Source organism: Leptodactylus fuscus, chromosome 10 (genome assembly GCF_031893055.1).
Source record: "Leptodactylus fuscus isolate aLepFus1 chromosome 10, aLepFus1.hap2, whole genome shotgun sequence".
Taxonomy (NCBI): Eukaryota; Metazoa; Chordata; class Amphibia; order Anura; family Leptodactylidae; genus Leptodactylus; species Leptodactylus fuscus.
The window spans coordinates 14,746,094-14,767,079 of record NC_134274.1 but is presented as its reverse complement, the minus strand read 5'-3'; the positions used below and the strand labels follow the sequence as shown (position 1 = coordinate 14,767,079).

General features: G+C 40.2%; 1 protein-coding gene across 1 annotated transcript in view; it reads left to right on the top strand.

Annotated features, from left to right (window-relative positions):
* Positions 1–20,108, top strand: part of TCERG1L (transcription elongation regulator 1 like) — a 110,538-nt gene extending 90,430 nt beyond the window's left edge. Inside the window, exons 8-13 of the mRNA XM_075257723.1 lie at positions 3,347–3,501; positions 4,479–4,548; positions 11,283–11,406; positions 14,306–14,395; positions 15,750–15,868; positions 19,624–20,108. Of these exons, the coding sequence (XP_075113824.1) occupies positions 3,347–3,501; positions 4,479–4,548; positions 11,283–11,406; positions 14,306–14,395; positions 15,750–15,868; positions 19,624–19,780 (715 nt within the window). The 3' untranslated portion in view covers positions 19,781–20,108. The remainder of the gene's footprint in view (positions 1–3,346; positions 3,502–4,478; positions 4,549–11,282; positions 11,407–14,305; positions 14,396–15,749; positions 15,869–19,623) is intronic.
* Positions 20,109–20,986: the final 878 nt, after the last annotated feature.

The following is a 20,986-nucleotide window of genomic DNA, read 5'->3' as shown; positions in this document are numbered from 1 at the left end:
ACCCTCCACCCTTCACTATGCGATGTACATAGACTCAAATGGGATAATTAGCACATCATCTCGTGACAACATATCACAAAATCATGTTTTTTCTAAAAACGGCTTCACTTGTGATACGCCTATCCGGACAGGGCCAGCTAGGAGAACATCTGACCAATCATGTTTAACCAATAGCTATCTAGTGTGTATGTCCAACTTTGTAAGATTGGTAACGCAATCTAGTGGAAGCTCAGCTCTTGTAAGATGTCGATCACACTTAATCCAATAAGTGCCTCTTACCTTGTCATTTCATTGTTAACTTGTAAGGCCGCTTCTGCTTGAATACAATACATTAACAGACAGCTCCTAAATAAGGAAAACTCCACTTTTTGGCAGTGATTCAAGCTAGGAATTTTTTTTTTTTTTTGCAAAGATCTGCATCACGTCGAGTCTGGAGATGTTGTGAATACGTTGTACTGAAGGAATACACTGTTGATGCGCTCTCGCCGAATGGTATTATTGGTGCTAACTGGAATCTGCATAATTTACAATGCATCTTAATTGCTTTCTGCTCTGTTTAATAACACAACTCACATGCCCAGCTGCTTACTGGCACATAACCATATATTTACTCCATCAGGTGCTCAGTCTGTAGGCTGTTTAAGCATCTCTGATGCAGGTGGAACAAATTAGTGGCTCTCAGATTTACAAGCGAGCGTGAATGTAATCTACCTTTATCTCATACATCTACATCTATACCTAGACATGCTTTGTGGCTTGTTTACCTGATATATTCTGTGTAATGACACCGCGCTCTATCATTCCAAATACAATCTTCTGCCTTATTTTTCTACAAACCTCAAAGGGATTTTTCAGAGTATGCAAAGCTAGAATTCAACGAAGAAACAAAACTTCTTTCTTAGGGAGGCCACACTCCAATTTTTAAAAGGTGGGTTCCGCGACAGTTTTACTATTTATCCAAAACATCTGGCCATAATCACACGAAGAATCCGAATGAAGCATATGAGGGATGTATTGAGTTTATCTTATATCTTGCTCATATTGCAAGACCTGTTAGAGGAGTTCTAGATCCCCAAAAAGATCCAAAGCATAGGTATGTAATCTGTGGGGGTCCAACCCCTGGACCATGCAGGTCCTGTAAGTTGGTGGTGGACAGAGATCATGGGCTGCATGTTCATCTGACCACAGCACCTTCCACCAATCACTCAGGATGGAGACAAATATTAAGCTCTTTGGCATTAACTAAACTCGCCATGTTTGGAGGAAGAGAAATGCCACCTATGACCCAAAGAACACTGTCCCCACTGCCAAGCTTGGAGGTGGAAGCATTTTGTTTGGGAAGTTTCTCTGCTAAGGGCACAGGACTAATTCACTGCATCAATGGAGATTGGATGGAGCCATGTACTGTAAAATCCCGAGTGACAACCTCCTTTCTTCCGTGGCTGGGTCATGACTGGGTCTTCCAGCAGAACACTGACCCAAAACATACAGCCAAGGCAACAAAGGAGTGGATCAAAAAGAAGCCCATTAAGGTCATGGAGTAGCCTAGACAGTCTCCATCCCATAGAAAACTTATGGAGGGAACTGAAGCTCCGAGTTCCCAAGCGACAGCCTCAAAATCTTATTAATTTAGAGATAATGTACAAAGAGGAGTGGACCAAAATTCCTCCCGACGTGAGCGCAAACCTCATCACCAATTACAAAAAACCTCTGACTGCTGTGCGCGTCAACAAGGGTTTTGCCACCAAGTCTTGTTTGCCAAAGGGATCAAATACTTATTTCTCTCTGCAAAATGCAAATAAATGTATACAATGTGATTTTTTGGATTTTATTTTTGATATTCTCTCACTGTTAAAATTAACCTACCCTTAAAATTATAGACAGTTCATGCAAATTTTCAAATCAGCAAGGGATCAAATACTTATTTCCTTCACTGTATTACATTGGGTCTTTCATATCTGGTGTCAGGTCTTCTTTAACCACTTCCATACCAGATCCTTTATCCCCCTTCCAGACCAGGCACATTTTCAGGTTTTACAGTGTCACAGTGCTCACATGCCCCAGAGACCACTATGCCCTATCAGTGGTCTCTGGGCAAAACTGTGTGATCATACCTGTCTTCTGACAGCTGACCACGGAGCATTGCTGGGGGTGGAGGCAGAAGTGCTGATCTCCCTCTCTGATAGGCTAAAGGAGAGGGAGATCAGCGTTCAGCCAATGACGTTTGTCACTGTGACAAACTTCCTTGTGATCGCTGTGACTGGCTGACCCAGCGATCACACACCCACACGGGCTGGTCGCAGGATAAGCTCTGAGGTCTCCGCTGTCTATTGACAGTGAAGACTTCGGAGCTGTGTGCAAGGGGGGTGGAGGGGGAGGTGCAGAGCAGCATATTCTGCTCATGCACCATACGATGTGATTGCTGGCTGTCACAGCGATTGTATGCCCAGAGAGCACGCAGGCTGGTCTCTGAGCAAAACTATGAAGTTTCCACTGTCAATAAACAGCAGGACCTCATAGCAAAGTACAGGAGGGGATGGAGGCACAGAGGAGCAATCTGCTGATGTGCCGACTGTCGTTGTGATCGCTGTGACGGTGTGTCCCAGGGATCACATAATTGGAGACCACACAGAGTGGCCCCTGGGTGAAGCTCTGAGGTCTCCAATGTCTATTGACAGCGGGACCTCGGAGCTCAGTACAATGGGGGAGACGCAGTAGAGCAAGTTCTGCTGGACGTACTGGTACGTCCTACCAGAACTAGGCAACCACCTTTCGGACGTTTATAGTCTATGTTCGGTCCGGAAGTGGTTAAGAGCTCTCCATTTTAGCTAACAATTTCTCATGAAACCAGTTTGATACAATATTACAATATGATAACCAAAGACTCAGTTAGGATAGCTAGCAAATCAAGTGGCGTAACTAAAGTTTTGTGGGCCCCGATGCAATCTTTTATCCGGGCCCCCCTACTTCATCCCTACAGCAAATTCTTGATAGTGATTGTTATGGGTGGTAAGGAATTTAATCCACTTTAATGCTGTTAGGGTAATGTGTGGGTCTCCTTGGCTTATGGGTGAGATGGAACCTGCAATCTCAATAATGATGTCATAACTGATGGGCCCCATAAGGCTCCTTGGCCCCGGTACTACTGCACCCTCTGCACCTCCTCAAGGTCCGTCCATGAGCAAATCCCCTTATGTTAGCTTATCAGGAGATCATGCTGCTTTGAGAAAAGTTGCTTAATTTGTGACACATCGGGCAAGGGAGGACACATCTGTATAATAATTTTTTGCTCAATTTTTATTTTTGGATGAATAACATGAACTTTTTCATGATTTTTGATTCCTAGGTGTGTTGTATGGACTGGAGATGACAAAGTATTTTTCTTCAACCCTACAATTCAACTATCGGTTTGGGACAAGCCAATGGACTTAAAGAATCGAGTGGATATAAATAGAATCATTGAGGACCCCCCACATAAACGCAAATTGGAATCTCCCCCAAGTAACTAAGCGCTGTGATTATTTCATTCTATTTCATTTAATTACACAAAATCTAAAGAAAATCTCACATTTTCTAGTTAGGGAATACTGATGGGTATATCAGTTATAGGGAGTCGTGAAACGGTCCACAAATGTGGTGGAGGACTTCAGTTATACACAACTAACATCACGACCAGTCGGAGGTTTGTCATGGCCACTACACAATATACAGAGACTTGTTATTCCATTATAATGGGGGAGCTGATCAGTGGGGGTCCCAGCGACGGAACTCTCAGCGATCAGATACATCATCACATTTTGTATCAATAGGATACGTGTGATTATGGGACAACCTCTAACACTTAGTGACTGTAAGTGATAAAATAATGGTATATGGCAGGTGTATATACTGCATACGTTGAGTTTATAGGGTTCTGAATATGAAACCATGTGGAAATCACCTGTGATCACTGTGGAAGTAGCAGCCACCTATAGGCCACTATGTATGAATTACAAGGTTATTCAAATTAAATCCATGGGCCAGGTTTACCAGAATATTAGACCCGGACATCCAACAGCTTATCCGTAGCTCATAGAGGGTAATTCTAAGTGGTGTTCCTATAATCTAACAGGGCTTTCCTCTTATTATTAATGAGACCAAATCTAGCACATACCAATATAAAATAATCCTCTACAGACGGGCCAACAATCTAATAGAAAAAGAAAGTCTCTGCCAGAATTCTAAATCAATTTGAGCACATGGATCTTCTCCAACATTTCCAAATGATCGACGGCATCATAGGCCTAAAAGCTAAATATTAGTTCATTAGGTATTTTGTGTTCAGCTCCGAGATTGGGAATTAGTCCATTGTTTGGAGACGGAGACATTTGGCTTCCGAGACCGAACATAAAATTGTCATTATGGAAGCGTTTGGGGTATTTAAGCCTTCTGATTACTTTGGTTCTAAAGCTATTTTTTTTCCTCCTTGTCTCCACTAGCTGGCAAGAAAGACGGACTTGTCCCCGAAGATGTTAATGATGAACACAGCTCCAAAATTAAGAGGAATAAGTGAGTACTCTATATGTGACAGTGGGAGGTTATGTGTGGTTCATGTGTCAGTAAAGCCTGATACGTAAGGGGATTGGGTGTACACTGTGTGTGCCAATGCGGCGTGATGTGTACTCAAGGTTTATGTAGTGCTTCATGAATCCTGGACTTGATGTGCACAAAAACATTTCCAATTCTAAAACCACTTCCTATAGATGACTAGTACTGGTGAATATAAGAAACTTTGTAATATATCTTAATAAAGAAATATATTTCATTCTGCCCTTATTAGGCTGCTCGCATTCTCCTTGCCTTCACTCAGTCTGTATACTTTTCTAGAAAAAATGTCTATATCAATCTCATATATAGAAGTCTACGGAGAGGGTAGGCTAAGAGGAGGCTGTTAACAGCTAGTTTATTGACTTATAGCCTTATTTAGTTCAGTTATAGAGTATTAGCTTGCAAGATAAATCAGTGTAAAAAGAAGCTTTAGCAGCAGCAGTTATTTGTGTGTATTTTCCAGCAGTCTCCACTCACCATAGACTTCTATGTAAAAAATTACCCAACGTTATAAGTAGAGATATAGGGATATAGAGTTCCATGGGACTGGCCAACAACTGAAGATTCATTGTTTTCTAGATTTTGTCTTTCAATAACAATTTCCTACAGTACTTAGAGTACTAGAAGGCATTACAGATGTTGTCTCACATGGATTATACTACTTTGTTGGAAGGGTCCCACATGATAAGCTGGTTACAGGTTGTCCAACTGATAATGGGCTGTCCATGTAGTGTATCAACTTGTTGGTTCCTCCGGAGTAAGGCAATGTGTAGGAGACTCCTTTGTCATAGAGTCTGTCTATAATGAGAGATGGAAAAGTCCTGGATGAAAGACCTAGTGATCCTTGTGGTAGTCAATGAGGTCCATCAGTATACAGTGGTGTCTGACATTTGACATATCTTTACTGTTTAGTCTGCTCTTCTGTTTCTAAGATGGACCTCAAGAATGGATAACAACTAACACTAAGAATATTCTCAAATGAATGACCTCCAGCTCTATAGTTGTTGGATGAGGTTGGATGAAAACATGGGTCCATCAAGTCCAACCTATAACCCTACAGTGTTGAGCCAGAGGAAGGCAGAAAATCCCATGAGGCTTGTGCCAATTGCCCCATGTCAGGGAAGAAAAACTACAGTTGTATTATTCTTTAGCTTTCCTTTTTGCTGGACATACCCCGAGATGAGGGATATGAGATGACCAGCTCTGAAGGCAAACCCGATTTGGTAATACTTCATTGGGAGTTGTTGCATCTTTCCACTTCTCGAGGGCCTTGCTACCTTTTCACTATAATGCATTAAAGAAATTGAAGTCCTTACTGAAAATTTTGGAAAAGTAATACTGGGCACATCTGTATTTGCCTAAGAGTTCCTAATGAAATTTTTGAAAATCGTTTTTCTAAAGCAGACTTCCCCTTTAAGAAATATTAAACATGGATAAGATGTTGGACACCAAACCATGTCACATCATTAAGTTGTAACTTGTCTACAGTTTTCTAGCTTTGTCATTTATCATTCACGTTGAAGCCAGTAATTAATCTCTCTGGCATTAAAGCAGGCAGCTATGTGACGCTAATGTTCTAATGGACTTCTTAATTAGACGTTGTAAGCAAATAAATGAAGACTTAATTTCGGAAGCAGTGCAGAAGATGCTGAGGAACCGCAAGCTACACTCAGCACTAATGTCCTAACAACAGGGTAATAGATTTTGTAGGGTTCTTCTGAAGATTAAAGTATGTGAAACTTCAAGGTGATGTTTTATGTTTCGGCGATCTCATTAGGATTTCTACAAACGTGAACGTTAAGTACAAAAGTCAAACGTTGATGGGTAAAAAGCAAAGAACCTAGAAAACCAAAGATTTCAGTAAAGAAGTACACTGTGATGTGTTAAGTGCCATATTCACAGTGCTAGGTAGGTGTTAAGTGGTTACAACATACAGTACTGCCAAAAGGGGTTAAAAATTGCTACAAAGTAAGAATCGCTTAAAGAAATCGACTCTTAATAGGTTAAAAGAGAAACGTAAACCACCTCAATATTTGGTGTGCGCGCCCATTGAAGGAGGAATCCTGGAAATTATGATATGGCCACCATAGAGATCTGATATGATCATCCACGCTGTCTGGGATGACATGAAAAGACAGGCGGATTGAAGAAGATCTGTGCTTAGTTCTTCAAGATGGCAGGAACAACCTCCCTGCCAAATTCTACCAAAAACTGTCTGCAAGTACTGAGAAGAATTGATGCAATGGTCACCCCAAATATTGATGGGATTTGCATTTCTTAATGGCATCTCTCTAGGATTTTGTACCCCCACCAGAATTTATCCCACTGCAGAAAGTTAGGTTAACTCGGCTTCATCTATACACCAGTTATCGGGATCAATGAGTGTTAGAGATGGGCAAATCAGTTCGTAATGAGTCGAATTTGACAAAAAAAGTAATAACGACACTTTTTGGGTTTGTTGGTGCTGTACCCCCAACGTTCATCATCTATGAACGAAGGTGAAATTATTATACTCTGGGTTCTCTATAATAGGTAGAAGCCAATGGAGGGGGGGGGGGTGAAAAAAAAAATAGCAAACCGTTACGCTCATTTCCCTCTTTGGACCTCCGTTCAGCATCTGTAGTTGTCTCGAGGTTTCTGGGTGACATCGTGTACCCAAGGTCTGTGTGTATGTTATGCTGGTGCCACATGGCTAGTAGACCTTAATTTACATATACACTAGAAGGACTTATATCTTTGGAATAGCTGAACAGATTTGGAAACACAACCCCAAAATACTTAGCGTGACAGCATTGAAGGTCATTGGGCTTTTCCGACTTGGAGACATGTCCTCTTTACCATATATACATAGCTGGAGAATGAAACATTTCGCGGGAGTGCATAAGTCAAAAGTTTCATTACAAGCAATTCCAGAGCAATACAGTTTGAACAATACGGCACAAAGGACAGGTCTGACATTATAATCATTAGGAGTATGAAAATGAGGGGAAAATGGATAAAGTTAGGTAAAAGTATAATAGGAAATCATTAGCTTTCTGCACAATTGGTGCGACACTGGCAATAAAAGCTTTCCCAGGCATAAAGACCAGTAGTAGACACCAAAATAACAATGTCCCAAACGTTCCTTCACTTTGGCGCCATTATCTTACTGTAATTATAAGCAGAATGCATTTCTGAAAATTATACCCATTTTTGTGCGTTTCGAATGATTTATGACAATTTATGTTCCGTGTGTTATTATGTTTTTTTTCATAAGTGGAATTTTCACCTGAAAATGGAAATTACAGTATTTTTTGGTCGATGAACAAATTGTAGATTGTGGATCATGGTTGAAATGTCAAACTACGTTCCCATCTGTATCAGAGTCTCTGTTTGGCAGAAATTTCAGACAAGCTCATGGCATGGTCAATGCCAACCCTTGGTCTTTAGACTCTTTCTCCATTCTTTTGGTCTTCGATGGACCAGAAAGATGGACGAACCGACACCAACGTGAATGTTTGATCAAATGGACAAGTGTTGGAGTCTTGGAATGGGGAAGCAGTTCCAAAAAATTATAGTAATATTCCTTTGAGTATGTGTTTCCCATCCACAGGACAAAGTATGTCTGATTGCTTGGTGTCCAACCACTGGAACCCCAAGTGACCATGAGTATAAAGTCTCAAAAGTTTCCCTTCATGCTTTATGTAAATGGAGTGGTGATTTTGATTTATGGCCATTGTGGGACTGCCAAGATGGCGATCTACAACAGTGGTGGCCACACATACTGAATACTGCTCCATTCACATGGAGGAGAACTTGTAGTCCTCCAATCTTCTGATCACTAGATGTCCCACCCCAATGATCAGATACTTATTTTCTATTCTGCTGATAGGGGATAAGTGTTTAGAGATGGTTAAAGTCTTTTAATCTAGATAATTTGTTACTAAGGCTGAAGTAATTATCTAAGACATCGACATTTGGATTCCTAATAATTAATGACTTAGGAGTCGGCTAAGCAGTTCTCTTTAGTTAAGATGCCACACTGCTCCAGAACGTAACATCTGTACTCCAGACCATTTAGTACCTGTGGCTCAAAATCAAGAATTCTGGGGTCTCTTCAGACCCACCAAACAGAAACATGAAACCAATCTTGGTACATCTGTAGTAGTAAAGGTCGCAACTGACGCCAAGTGCCCATAAGGTTACGTCCTCTTAATAATTCAGTTGTACTTCCATGCACCGATATGGAAAACAACTACTGTAGATTTCCTATATAACGCTCAAGTCTGTACCCGCTCTACCCACTTTTCTAAGGCCCTGTTCCCACAGAGTAACGCGGTGCTCATTCTGACACGAAAACAAGTGTCAGAGTGAGCGCTTCAAAACAGAATCCCATTGACTTCAATGGGTTCCGTCTTAGACACGTTACACATTGAAATCAATGGGAGGCTTTTTAACCCATTGACTCCAATGTGTTACACACGTTAAACGGAACCCATTGAAGTCAATGGGATTCTGTTTTGAAGCGCTCACTCTGACACTTGTTTACATGTCAGAATGAGCACCGTGTTACTCTGTGGGAACGGGGCCTAAAAAGTAGTAATGAAGTGGTGCTTCTTTGGGGCAAGAAAGGCCTTCGCGTCAAAGATCCACCTCCCAATATCTGGTGCTTTGTTGTCCACTCTCGAACACCATTCCCACGAGGCTCGTAAAACTGCTGAGGTCACTAATTGGTCTCAGTGGTCATGTGAGCTTCTCAGTTTTTATTATGGTGGGTTCCAGAAAGGAAAGGATAAACTGGATAAACTATTCGAAACTGGATCCCAGAGAGCCGGGGACAGAGGAGTATGACTTTTTATTTTGCTTAAAAAAAATTCTAGACCATCCCTTTAAGACTCACCTTAAGTAAGAATATAAATTTTATACATAAAATATCAATTTTTTGCACATTGTAGCGTACATAAGCAGCCATTCTTTTCAGTTCCACCTTCAAGGGAATTCCGGACCTATCAACAAATGTAAATAATAACATAAAAAGCAGAATTATTGATTTGCCAATTTTGATGGACATAAATTTTGAGGTAAGGAGTTCTAGTGACAGCAGCCGTTGATGAATGGGCCTATGGTTGAATAAAGCTTGTTTCCAGAATCAGAGCTCACTATATCATATACTGTATCATTCTTTTGTGGCTGCAAATCCATGAATAATATATGGAAAGCGAAGCTGAAGTGATTCCTCATTTCTATTCAAGAAAAGCGAGCAGGGGAGCTGAGCCGGACCTCTGGAGACCACTAAAACTACAACCTTTTATGGATTCCATAAAAAATACCTCTCCACCACATGAAGCTTTACCATCTCTTAAAGCTGCACATATCGAGTAGGGTAAAACAACATCACTGGGTCCATTGATCCAAAGCATAGCAAAGTTATAATCAAAATTGTACACATGTAGCCATCTTCAACTTGAAACTCATAACCTGCTGAACTCTCCTAGGGGGTACTGTAAGAATATATTCCATATGACAAATCTATATATCACACAGCTCAGCTTCTCTCCTCTATCCTATAACCCTATATATCACAGAGCTCGGCTTCTCTCCTCTATCATATAATCCTATATATCACAGAGCTCGGCTTCTCTCCTCTATCCTATAACCCTATATATCACAGAGCTCAGCTTCTCTCCTCTATCCTATAACCCTATATATCACAGAGCTCAGCTTCTCTCCTCTATCCTATAACCCTATATATCACAGAGCTCAGCTTCTCTCCTCTATCCTATAACCCTATATATCACAGAGCTCAGCTTCTCTCCTCTATCATATAACCCAATATATCACAGAGCTCAGCTTCTCTCCTCTATTATATAACCTATATATCACAGAGCTCAGCTTCTCTCCTCTATCCTATAACCCTATATATCACAGAGCTCAGCTTCTCTCCTCTATCATATAACCCTATAAATTACAGAGCTCAGATTCTCTCCTCTATCCTATAACCCTATATATCACAGAGCTCAGCTTCTCTCCTCTATCCTATAACCCTATATATCACACAGCTCAGCTTCTCTCCTCTATCCTATAACCCTATATATCACAGAGCTCAGCTTCTCTCCTCTATCCTATAACCCTATATATCACACAGCTCAGCTTCTCTCCTCTATCATATAACCCTATATATCACAGAGCTCAGCTTCTCTCCTCTATCCTATAACCCAATATATCACAGAGCTCAGCTTCTCTCCTCTATTATATAACCTATATATCACAGAGCTCAGCTTCTCTCCTCTATCCTATAACCCTATATATCACAGAGCTCAGCTTCTCTCCTCTATCATATAACCCTATAAATTACAGAGCTCAGATTCTCTCATCTATCATATAACCCTATATATCACAGAGCTCAGCTTCTCTCCTCTATCATATAACCCTATATATCAGAGCTCAGCTTCTCTCCTCTATTATATAACCTATATATCACAGAGCTCAGCTTCTCTCCTATAACCCTATATATCACAGAGCTCAGCTTCTCTCCTCTATCATATAACCCTATAAATTACAGAGCTCAGATTCTCTCATCTATCTCATAACTGTATATATCACAGAGCTCACCTAATAGGTTTGCTTTATATATTTGTATATAAATGACCTTTCATTGTAACTTTATTATAAAGCTGTGCTAAATGTGTTGCCAAAACACATAATTTTTATTACAGGACAGAGGATTCCCATACCATCGAACAAGGAGAAGAAAAGGACGAAAAATCTACGGCCTTGAAATCATTGCCCCCTTTGGAGGAGCGGATGACGTGCTTCAGGAACATGCTTCTGGAGAGAGGGGTAGGCGCGCTCGCTCATCCACTGTAACTTTCTGATTTAATTTATAGTCTTAGTCCTATTGGTAAAATTCTGTTTCGGTTCCTGCTGGTGAATGAGATTGGGGAGGGGGGAGGGAATACGTCTACCCCATTATGGCAACAATAACAGTTCCCTAGATCAAATGACTGTTTCTCCTTGTTTTTGTATGGTAATAACATTTCACTACTCACATTATGTTTTTTATATGGACTTTTCATTTTTTTTCTTATCACATTTTATTGCTGTGGTATTTTGCATATTATTTCCATACACATTTATAGCACGCAACCCTGAGGGGCATCATATTTCCCTGGTTAGCATTTTTACATGTCATCATGAGAATTCGGAGTTTAAATAAAGCAAGAGAAAATTTGCATATAGTTTCTAGTGCTTGCACGGGTTTCTTTCCAAGGGAAATCTGATTTCTTGGCATATTTGAGGCATACCAATAGATCAGAGATAATACTGATCTTGAATATCGAGGACGGGGGGGGGGGATAAGTGAATATCTCGGTATACTCTATGCAGGGCTACTTTGTTCTAAATTGATTTAAATATATATCAAAGAGGATATCTCAAAAATAGAGTTGAGTGATTGGGAAATATCAGATTCCGATCAGCGATCGAGCAAATTTCACAATCGCGATTGGCTGGAAAATGATCAAAAATCAGATTTTAAAAACAATTCTGAAATCAAGATCGGCTCAACCTTAAAAGTGACTTTTCCCATAGAGAAGCAATGACTAGGGTTGAGCAATCGGGATCAGGAAAGATCAGATCCCAATCGGCGATCGAGCAAATTTGACGATCGTGATCAGGATCGGCTGTAAAATGATCCTGAAATCTCAAGCTCGGCTCAACCCTACTCAAGAATTCACTGGGATTGGGATAAAATAGAGAAAGAATTGGAAATATTAAATTGGTGGGGGTCCAACATTGGGAACCCCTACAGATCTTCGGTATCGAGGCATCACATCTCATGGTGTGCTGTTCACTCTTTGTGCAAATTCTGGTGGCAAATGTAGGTCTGCATCACTATCCTATAGACTTCAATGGAACAGCACTGCAGCTCTCCTCTGCTACCTCGGTACCAGAGATCTGTAAGGATCCTGGGTCTCATATAAGCCACAGCTAATATTGATGACCTATAGAGATGAGCGAGTACTGTTCGGATCAGCCAATCCGAACAGCACGCACGCATTGAAATGAATGGAAGCACCTGGTACTTCCGCTTTGACGCCGGCCGGCCGCTTAACCCCCCACATGCCGGCTACGTCCATTCATTTCAATGCATGCGTGCTGTTCGGATCGGCTGATCCGATCAGTACTCGCTCATCTCTAATGACCTATCCTAAGAACTGGTCATCAATAGTTGGAAGTTGATAAATATGGCCCCAAGATGAGTCCGAATTAGTATAGTTATGTGTAGCTGCTCCTAATTCCAACTGTGTTTCCAACTGCTGATATCTCCGGAAATAACACAGGTGGAACTTAGCTCTGTCTGTAATATGAAAGTTGATCATCTCACTATTGAACCACTTTCCTAAATTTTATAATTCCCAAGATATAACCACTTACCCCAACCTCAGTTTAAAGTAAGTTCACACAGAGTTTTTTTGGTCAAGATTTTGAGGCCGTATCAATGGGAGCCACTCAGGAGTTTGTTCTGGAAAAAGTAGTGAGGTACTCATTCTTCAGGCCATTTCACCTCACAATTCGGCCTGAATACCCACCCTCCTCCAGACTAGGCCCATTCATTGAGCCTAATGCCAGTGCCACACCTCCCATGAGGAGACCTGAAGCGACCGCTTGAGGCGGCGCTATGCCAGGGCCCGGGGGGGGCGGCATTTTTGCTTACCTAAGCCAGTCCAGGACAAGCACGGGAAGCGAGAGGTGGATTGGGCAGGCACTGTGGATGCAGCGCTGATCCACCGGCCTCCCCTCATGCTCAGGCAGAGAGCAGATCCTCTCCCTGCCTGCTAACACAGCTCCGCCACGCCTCCATCATCCCACCCCCTCGGGGCAAAAAAGGTAGGTTCACCCCTGCCTAACCCAGAGCGGAGTGCGCGGCTGGATGCCGGTGCAGGCTTTTATTCGCGGCTACCCGTCTTTTGGACCAAAACCTGAGACGGCCTCCCCTTCAGGTTTCGATCCAAAAAACCCATCTGAACTTACCCTTAAGATTCTCTGTATTATACAAAAGACCACCCATTTAGGCTTCATTGTTAGCAATAGAGAAACAGACAAAAATTGGAACTTTCAGCAGAATTTTACAGAATGGAGCAACATTAGTTAAAACCATATCATAGAATTTATTAGCCACACAATTTCTACCAAAAAATCTAAAGTTGTTCACGAGTTTAGGTCCAAATCCATTTTCAAAAAGATCCCAATGCGTCCCGAAAGACTTATAATGTGGTTTCAGACTGCAAGAACAGCGCTGCATACTAAGAGATTCCCTTTGTCAAAAACATCTGACCCATAACAGAACACAAAGAAAAGCAGAAGAGAACAGAACATTGCACATATATATCAACATGAGCAATACCAAAGGAAAAACCCAGATATTCTACGATAACCATACAACGAACATAGCTCGGCCATATCTCTAGGAATATCTCTTTAACAGATACAATCTAAATTACCTGAAATAACCTTCTGATACTTTTATAATGATGAGAATGTTCTCTACCTAATGACTTGTGTATTGTTCTTAAATATTTACATTTCTTCCATAACAACCGTTCCGTCCTCCCGTTCCTCAGCGAGGAATGCTCTAATTATCTGCGTCTCAAGTTCATTAAAGTGTCAGCCGACTATAGCTAGACAGAATGCGAAAAAATTCTTAAGAATGGAACTGACTATTTTGAATGCTCCGCAGGTGTCTGCATTCTCCACATGGGAAAAGGAGCTGCATAAAATTGTGTTTGATCCTCGATATCTCTTACTAAATTCGGAAGAACGAAAACAGGCAAGTTCTGTGTACTACGTAAATGATAACCGTATGACATTTCAGAAAATAGTGTTACTTTCTTTAACATGTATACAGTTGTCTGCAACTAAATTTGCAGGGTATATATTATTTACATTCAGCATCTTACCTTGATATTGTGTTAATAAACCTCAGTTAAACCTGGACACTAGTGATATTTGTTATATGTGGAAACCAGAGATTTCAGCCGTGGAGAGTTCTACACAGAAGGGTATTCATTTTGGTGATGTCAGAGTGCAGGGAATCCTAATGAAGCAGCTGGCAGGGTGAAAGTCAACATTGAGCAGAATGCCAGGCACATATCGTGCATTAAGTGGAAAAGTGATGCTTGCAGTAAAGCAAATCTGTGTATCATGGCTTATTCCATCACCATCAACAAATACTGTGTATATTAATAAAGCAGAAGACTAGAGTATGCCCCAATATAGATTTTTAATTGGTATGAAACTTGATCCTGTTGCATTCTATTAGTTATGGTGTTCTCAGTGTTCCTTCTCAGAATGCCCACCTAATTTGTCTATTTCTGGTGAGAAAGAGCCTTGTTCAGCTTTTTTTTATTGACTGTATTGCATAACATGAGGAATCGCTGTGTTGCCTGTGCACAAATGGATCCAACCTTTGGGACTGAACTAAAATACTGAGCATGTGTGACCACCGGCACTGGACAGATTAGGTGGACATTCTAAAAGGGAATTCTAATAGAAATATGTTTTCCATGTCTGGCTTGGGTTATAATGGAAATCAATGGATTTCTTTTCTGGGACATGGATGTCTCATTGATTTAAGAAGAAGGAAAATATTTTTGTACCGTGTTAGCCAGTCGGTAGGAAATATAAAAAACAAAAAACTTGCAAGTCTTCAGTAGATGATACCTTTTTTAATGGCTAACTCATAATGATGACAGATTATAACGTTTCGAAGATCTCGGCTTCTTCTTCAGATATAACGGTTATATCTGAAGAAGAAGCCGAGAGCTTCGAAACGTTATAATCTGCCATCATTATGAGTTAGCCATTAAAAAAGGTATCATCTACTGAAGACTTTCAAGTTTTTTGTTTTTTATATTGATTTAAGAAGAGACCATTACCCTAGGTGGGCTGTGTAATAAGACTGGCATACGATACACCAATCTTAATACATTTGACCTGTTTTGCTTAGTAGGTTTCCCCCAGTATCTCTAGTGGACATGCCCTTGTCCTTATTTAGATATAAGATTCAACAATGTCCTCGTGGATCTGGCTTTTTCATTACAGTTTTGGAAAAAAACTGAAAACAACAACGTAATAAAACATCATTCTCCTGATATAACACATGTAAATGACTTCACTTCTAGGTGTTTGACCAATTTGTAAAGACTCGAATTAAGGAAGAATATAAAGAGAAGAGAAGTAAATTAATGCTTGCCAAAGAAGAATTTAAGAAGCTTCTAGAAGAATCCAAGCTGTCACCAAGGTATTATTATTGTTTCTAAAAAGTGACTCATACCGTAGGTGGTGTCACGTTGTTTGTAATTCTGCACACACATTCTAGATTTATGTGAACCAGTGTTTTTTGTAATGTAACAAGTATAAGGCGACATATTCACTTACTTACAAGAGGTCTTGCTCTGGGGGACCCAATATACATTATATGGGCCATTGATTTCACTTTAACTCCGTAATGTTTCATTTCCTCTGGGGTGGCGCTGAATGGGGTTCTTGAAGGAGTTTTGAGCTATCCTTTAATTTCTTCAATTTAGGGGGGGTTGTTGTTTTCATATCATCATTCTATGTAGTGGAAGAGTCTTATTGTCGTGAGGCATTATATACAAACACAGTTATAACAGCACTCAGTTCTGGGGCCACATGTGTTTTTCCTTATAACTAGGTAAAACACTGAATATTTGCAGGTCATTTCTTAGTATTGGCATCAAAATATCACAATCGGTAATAACTAGGGTTGAGCGATCGGGAAAGATCGGATACCGATCGGCAATTGAGCAAATTTCACGATCGGGATCGGCGGCAAAATGATCAGAAATCAGATTTTAAAATCGATCCTGAAATCTCAAGATCGTCTAACCCTACAGTATATATAATATACAATTAGGGTTGAGCAATTGGGAAAGATCGGCTCCCAATCGGTGATTGGGCAAATTTCACGATCGGGATGGGCTGGAAAATGATCGGAAATTGGATTTTAAAATCGATCCTTAAATCTCAAGATCGTCTAACCCTAAAGTATATATAATATACAATTAGGGTTGAGTGATCGGGAAAGATCGGCTTCCAATCGGTGATCGAGCAAATTTCACGATCGGGATCGGTAGGAAAGTGATTGGATTTTCAAATCGATCCTGAAATCTCAAGATCAGCTCAAGGCCAGTAATAACAAATACCCTAGAATTAATGTTTAATTAAGAATATATGTTTAATTAAAGCTCCTGTGTCCCAGAATGGAGTGCAGCTATAACTGTGCTCAATACATATTGTGTCACCCAACATGGGCAGTTGCAGTTATTAGTGAGCCATTTCCGGGCGCCTCCTCCTCCACCTTCCCCTCCCCATAGATTACTATGTAAAAAAGTAACTCATCTTGATAAAAGAAAAAGGAAGCAACTTCCCTAAATAAGATATATTAGAAACTTTCTTATATTCATCTGTACTACAAATTTATGAAAAATTGGTTTTTAATTGGAAATAAACTTTAAGTAATTAAAACACGGTAGTTAAATCAGTTTAAAGCAATGTTTCTCTTCCTTAAGGTTTGATAATGTCAGTGCATTAAATTGTAAAATGTCATGATATTTAGAAAATGAAATTTCATGCCTGAATATTTTTCCAATTATTCTAATTATTTTTAATTTGGAACAACAATAGGAAGTTCTGACAGTCTACCTGCAGGGTACATATGGAGCCATGAAACCTAATTGATAGATGAAACATGTTGGGAGGCGACTTGAAGAAGTTGGGGGACAGAAGAACTTTAATATTATTCTAATGCAGGTGCTGTTACCAATTAGATTCTCACCTGTCAAGTGGGCAGTCCTATACTATCTACTGCAGCTGAGAACTTCCCACTTGACAGTTGAAGATCTCATTTGCATATTTGATGCTGAAAATAACGGCATTGATTGCTCAGGAATGGTAGGGGCTAGAGTAAAAATTCCAATTGCTTAGGAATCAGTGGATCGGTGCCTCGATAATGAAGCAAAGATTTGGTAGACATGGAGAAAGGCCTTCTTTAGCTTATTTTGTACTACTCCAGAGTTACTGCTCGTACTATAGTCCAGTGCTGTACTTGCAATTCTGCAGATTTCAGAGCTGTCATCTGTTAGCATTTCCTGATGATTCAATGTCAGTACAGAACGTCCTCTATAATTTGCATGCTGGGCAGTGTGGCCTTTATACCAGACACTGTAAATGAATCTAATGTAGGAAGAATAAGTGTCCCTCTGTATTACAGGATCTCAGCTAAGCTGTTAGGGATGTATCGGACAACAAGGATCAGCAGGAATGTTCCGTAATACAGATTGTCAATCAGGATCAGTACATAAGATTTACAATACACAGTATTACCAATCTTACTCATTGCAACTTTTTGACTAGAATTATCCCCTATGTTTGGAACAATAAAACATAGGCCTTATATACAAAAATAGATTTAATTTTAGGCTCACCAGAGATATACCTATAATTAAAGGGGTATTCCAATTTCCACCTCTAAACCCACATATACTTGAAAAACAGGCGTCCATCCATTTTTGATGTGAATAGAGGTGGAATATCCAATGCATTGGAGATAATTGCTTGATCAATGAGGATCTGGTTGTTGGGACCCCAAATGGATCAAGAAAACAGGGGTCTCAAGTCTCTCCAGTTTCAATGGAGTATACATACTTCATTTGTTTGGGACTGCTGAGTACAAACAATGAAACCCTTAACCAATTAATCCCTTCCTTTTAAAGGTCAAAATGGCGACTGGAAGCCAAGCTTCCTACAACTATAATAATAATATAGTGCATCAAAAGAGTTTGCCACAAGGGATTACCCTTTAGGATGTTTCCACATCATAGAAGTTTGCCATAACAGGAATGTGCCACAAGGGAATACCCTATAGGATACTACACATCATAGGAGAGTGCCATAAGGAATACCTTTTAGGATCTTGCCCCATCATAGGAGTGTGCCACAATAGGAATGTGTTATGGTCAGCAGGGTTTATTAAAAAAAACAACAAAAAAAACTAAACACTACAGAGCCCTCTGGGCTACTGACTGCTAAACAACCTGGTGGGAACACTGTCTAAAAGTTACTGTCACTGCCAGCTAAATAAAGGGACCAGGTGTGCTCTGTTACCGTTCACAGAGCCCTGTGCAGTCAGAGCAGCCGCGCAAATAAACTAACTGGCTAGCCAGCACTCCTGGACTAGCCAGAGACCAACGAACCCTGTGTGCTTCCAGCCACCCAACCCCCAATGCAGCTACAGCTAAACAACTGGTCAGTGTGAATACTGACAGACAACTCACACACACCAGGCAGCATGCTGCCCAACTAGAAATGGCATTGCTGTCTCTGGGGATATTCTAACTAGGGCCACTGAGTATTTACAGGCTGGAACCCAAGCACCACACACACATCAATTCAGATTAGGATTAGAGTTTGAATTTGATCATAGAGCGCCGGGCGTCCAGACCAGCCCCCTTATATAGGCAAGGGGCGGTCACCAGCAAATAGCCCAGCTGCCCAATCCGAGCGTCCATTGGTCGACAAACATGTCGATCAACCAGTCGACCACGCCCCACTGTTGCAAGGAAGATTAACCCCTGCAACCCTGGATTGTCCAGAGGAACAGACAGCGATGCCCATATCATGCCCAAAGTTACTGCACAATCCTAACAGAATATGCCACAAGGAAATACCCTTTAGGATGCTGCCCCAACAATGAAACCCCCAACCTATTAATCTCTTCCTTGTAAAGGTCAACATGGCGACTGGAAGCAAAGTTTCCTACAACTATAATGTTATGGCACATCATAAGAGTGTGCCACGAGAGATTACCCTTTAGGATGCTCACCCATTATAGGAGTGTGCCATAATAGGAATGTACCATAAGGGAAAACCCTTTAGGATGTTTATTTAAATAGTTAAGTTTTTTGCCATTTTTTATTTTATTTACACTGATCTTAAAAGTTTATTCTTTGTTATTTATTTTTTTTTTTTTGTTAGGACCACCTTTAAGGAATTTGCCGAAAAATACGGAAGAGACCAACGTTTCCGCGTCGTCCAGAAAAAAAAAGACCAAGAACACTTTTTCAACCAGTTTATCAATTCACTTAAAAAACGGGACAAAGAAAACAGAATGAGGTTACGGAAAATGAGATAAAACAAAACAAAAACACTACCCACGTGCAATAAATGTTTCCCCTATGTTTTAGCTGCTGGAAGAAGAAGAAGGGAAAATTTACTTTCTAATTTATCAGACAGAAGAAAACCAACAAGGATATTATACCCTGGAGACTTACCGTAAACGGTCTAGTGTATAAAGAGTATCTCCGAAGAAAAAAAAAACAAAATAAAAAGTTCTCTAAGGAATAATGTTTCATATTGAAGCTATTTTTTTACAATGTTGCGTTTAATGTGTTTCTATTTTCCATTATAATTTGAAGTCATATATTAAGTTGCTTCAATTATGCAAATTACCAGTGAGATGCACAATGACATGACAATAGAAGCTAATTCCATAAAATATCAAAAAACAAAAAGACTTCGTTCCGTTCTCGTTGAAAGCACAGTCCCCCCTAAACTAGTGATTCCCGTGTATCTGGAAAGACCAACGCTTTACCCATGTCCCTACTCCATTGTTTGAGTGATTACGGAATATGGTCGAAACTATACGTGAAGTGTGAAAATTCTAAATGATGTCGTCGTTCGCACAAAAAACTAAATTTTTTTTTGTTTGGCTCTGATGGAAACATTTGCTATAAGTAACTTGTTTATAGAAGATACAGTAACACCGTTATTTTGTAAAGCCATCCGATGTAGAGTTCTGTTCTTTCTATTGTATGCCGACAGTATGCATGGGATTTTTCTCATCAGATTTGTATACACAAATATTTTAGATTTTTTTTTAATCAATAAATATTTTAAGAATGTTCATCTTCATGTTGTCTTAGGTTTATTGTACTAATAGACCAATAGACTAATGGAATTTTTTAGTGAATTTTAAGGTTACCATTGTATTCTTGAAGTGCAGATCCACTCTTTAAAGCCCCACTTTGCCAATTTGTGTTACTACTTAGAGTTTAGTAAATGCCTCCATTGTGTCTTGTGTGGACCTGGCCTAAAAGGGTTTTTTATTGTACTGTGCAATTCCGTAGCAAATCCATCACACCAAAAGTGGTCTATAATGGAATGGTCATCTTCTTGCACCTACATCTAGTAGTACATGTAAGTAACCATATGTGCTAACCATACCCACAAATACACTACATAAAGATACAATATTTACATTCACATTCTACATTCATATATGTATATGGCTCTGGTATACACATTTCATACGCTCACTTATACCCATTGCACATGGTTA